General features: G+C 40.1%; 1 protein-coding gene across 2 annotated transcripts in view; it reads right to left on the bottom strand.

Moving 5' to 3' along the window:
* dgkb (diacylglycerol kinase, beta) overlaps window positions 1–2,500 on the bottom strand; it is a gene marked incomplete at both ends in the record, with an annotated part of 74,221 nt that overhangs the window by 50,146 nt on the left and 21,575 nt on the right. For both annotated transcript variants that reach the window (XM_079227697.1, XM_079227698.1), the window contains one exon: window positions 2,100–2,201. In XM_079227697.1, coding sequence (XP_079083823.1) covers window positions 2,100–2,201 — 102 coding nt within the window. The remainder of the gene's footprint in view (window positions 1–2,099; window positions 2,202–2,500) is intronic.

Here is a 2,500-nt window from a genome sequence, read left to right as displayed (position 1 = left end):
CGCCTGGCTGTCGCCACCTCAGAGAGCTGATTGTCTCTTAGATCTGACAGCAAACACCTATTGTAGAAAATCCTTATTTTATATGTAGTTGTAATACTGAACGCTCGATTGTTGACTATTAGTCTCATGTTTAATCTAAAAACATATCTTGTGTGGTTGATAATACAAAATCCTATTTATACAACACACATCAAAACCAGTAGTAATGTATTTCACAGGCAGACATAAAAAGAACAAAGGATGCCGCTACATGCACATTTCTCCATAAATATATATTTATAAACGCATATGAATAAATCCAAACGTGATCTGTAAACTACTAGAAGCCTAAAGTTCTGCACTAACAGGAAGTCATTTTTTCTGTGACTTCCTGTTACTGACTACTTTGAAGTCAGCTGAAAACTGTCCGACTTGACCACAGTTTTGACTCCGGTCCCTGCTGCTCCCGCCTGCTCTCGTCTGGATTACAGGCGAGGCGCAGCTCTTTCAAACGAGCCTACTCATCTGCATACTGGGAGCTGCGTTTTGTCGCTAAAGTTTTTGAAAGAGTGAAAAAAAACAACAATAAAAAACGCGATCTACCCGCACTATCTTCGCGATCGACTGGTAGATCGCGAAGGTAGTCCCTATAGTGCCCTATAGTGAAGGTACACCGTATCCGTATGGTGAAGGTACACCGTATGGTGAAGGTACGCCATATGGTGGAGGTACACCGTGTAGCTTAGGTTCGCCGTATGGTGGAGGTACACTGTGTGGTGAACAGTGTTGGGGGTAATGAGTTACAAAGTAACGGATTACAGAAACGTAATTACTATTATAGGTAACGAAGTAAAGTAACGCATTACACTCAAAATATTGGTAACTACACTACTTTACTAGACCTCAGTAACGCGCGTTCCTACGTTACTCAAGCCATTTTTACCAGTCCAAAAAGTTCTCTTTTAGCGGCGCGTGAGTCACACGACACTTCCTGCATGAACAACCTATCACAGGGTACGTCCCAAGTCTCTAAACTGCATCCCCGTTTCCCTCAACCAAGCGCGGAGAGAAGACGCGAGGAAATATGTTTTAATAGACATGAGACGTCCTTTCCTATGAAGCGTCACGTGAAGCGACGTAGGTTTCTGATGACTGCGACAGACTGACAGCGGATCACATCTGATCAGCTGTTAGTCGCTTTAACAGCTGACGGAGTTTTGTCCGGAGAGTTTTTAGCGAACATTCCAATAAAAATGCACTTAAAATAGTTGATTTAATGGTGTTAAACTACTACTTACATTAATAAAGACACAGTTATCATGAGTGTCAGAGTGGAGATGTTTTCTCTGTCATCTGTTACCGTTTAATAATCTGCATTGAGTATTTATATACTGTGATGTGTCCTGCTTATACGCGCAGGATCCTACTACTGGCGGAATGAGTCTGATTGTGACATCATTATGAAATAACCCACAATATAAATATAGTTTCTCTTCATTACGTGTTGTAAAAAGTGTTTTCTCTCTCCAGCTCTCTGATTTTAATGACATACATAATACAAGTTATTGAGGGAAACAACAGATACAATCTTAGAAGACAGTAGTTTGTGGTCCTTTTGTGGTTCAGACCTACAATGAACATATTTTAACCAGATGGTGAATAATTTAACAGATTTAATATATAACTTGAGTTTAATCTGTGATCGTCTTCACTCTAGTATGAAACTCCAGCGATCAGTCCGCTCAGCTGCAGCGTCCAATCACCAAAAGTACCATTTATTTTTCTATCTTTCTTAAACCACTACAATGATTCCTATAACAAGCTGGTTTTTTTGTACACGGTTTTGTAAACGGTTAATTTGTACATTTACTTAAAAAAATGGAAAGTAAAGTAACTAGTAGTGAAGTTACTTTTCAAATGCAGTAACTAGTAAAGTAATCTAGTTACAATTTTCAGAAGTAACTACTAACTTGTAACTGGTTACTTTTTCTGAGTAACTACCCCAACACTGATGGTGAAAGTACACCAGATGGTGAAGGTACGCTATGCGGTGAAGGTACGCCGTATGGCGAAGGTACAGGCAGCAGGAGAATACAACACAGAGATAGAGTAAGACTCACCTGCAGGCCCTGGCCATCCACTGTGACAGAGTTGGCTCTCTGCATCTTCCCTCTGCTCGACTGACTACAGCGGGAGTCCTTCCTCAGCGTCGACTGTCTCTCCTGGGGGGGTCAAAGGTCAAACAGCGGATCCATAAACGAGGTAATTTCCACCATTACAAAGACGTAACTTCAACTCTTACAAAATTGCTTATTGCACAAATTTCAAGAAAGGCTTGGCAGTTTAATGGCTAAATAAAATAAAAAAATACTAATAATTTGGCTTTGGCCCTGTTGTAACATGCTGCCTTTTGTCTGTTGTAAAAAAATTATCAAACTTTTTCCGGGATCTATACAACATCAGACAACAGAAGTCAAAATGATTACACAACAAGGATAATCTAGGTTCTTCTAGGTTTCAG

The sequence above is a fragment of the Taurulus bubalis genome (genome assembly GCF_910589615.1).
Source record: "Taurulus bubalis genome assembly, chromosome: 12".
Lineage (NCBI taxonomy): Eukaryota > Metazoa > Chordata > Actinopteri > Perciformes > Cottidae > Taurulus > Taurulus bubalis.
The sequence above is the reverse complement of the archived record's forward strand: the minus strand, read 5'-3'. Positions and strand labels throughout refer to the sequence as shown.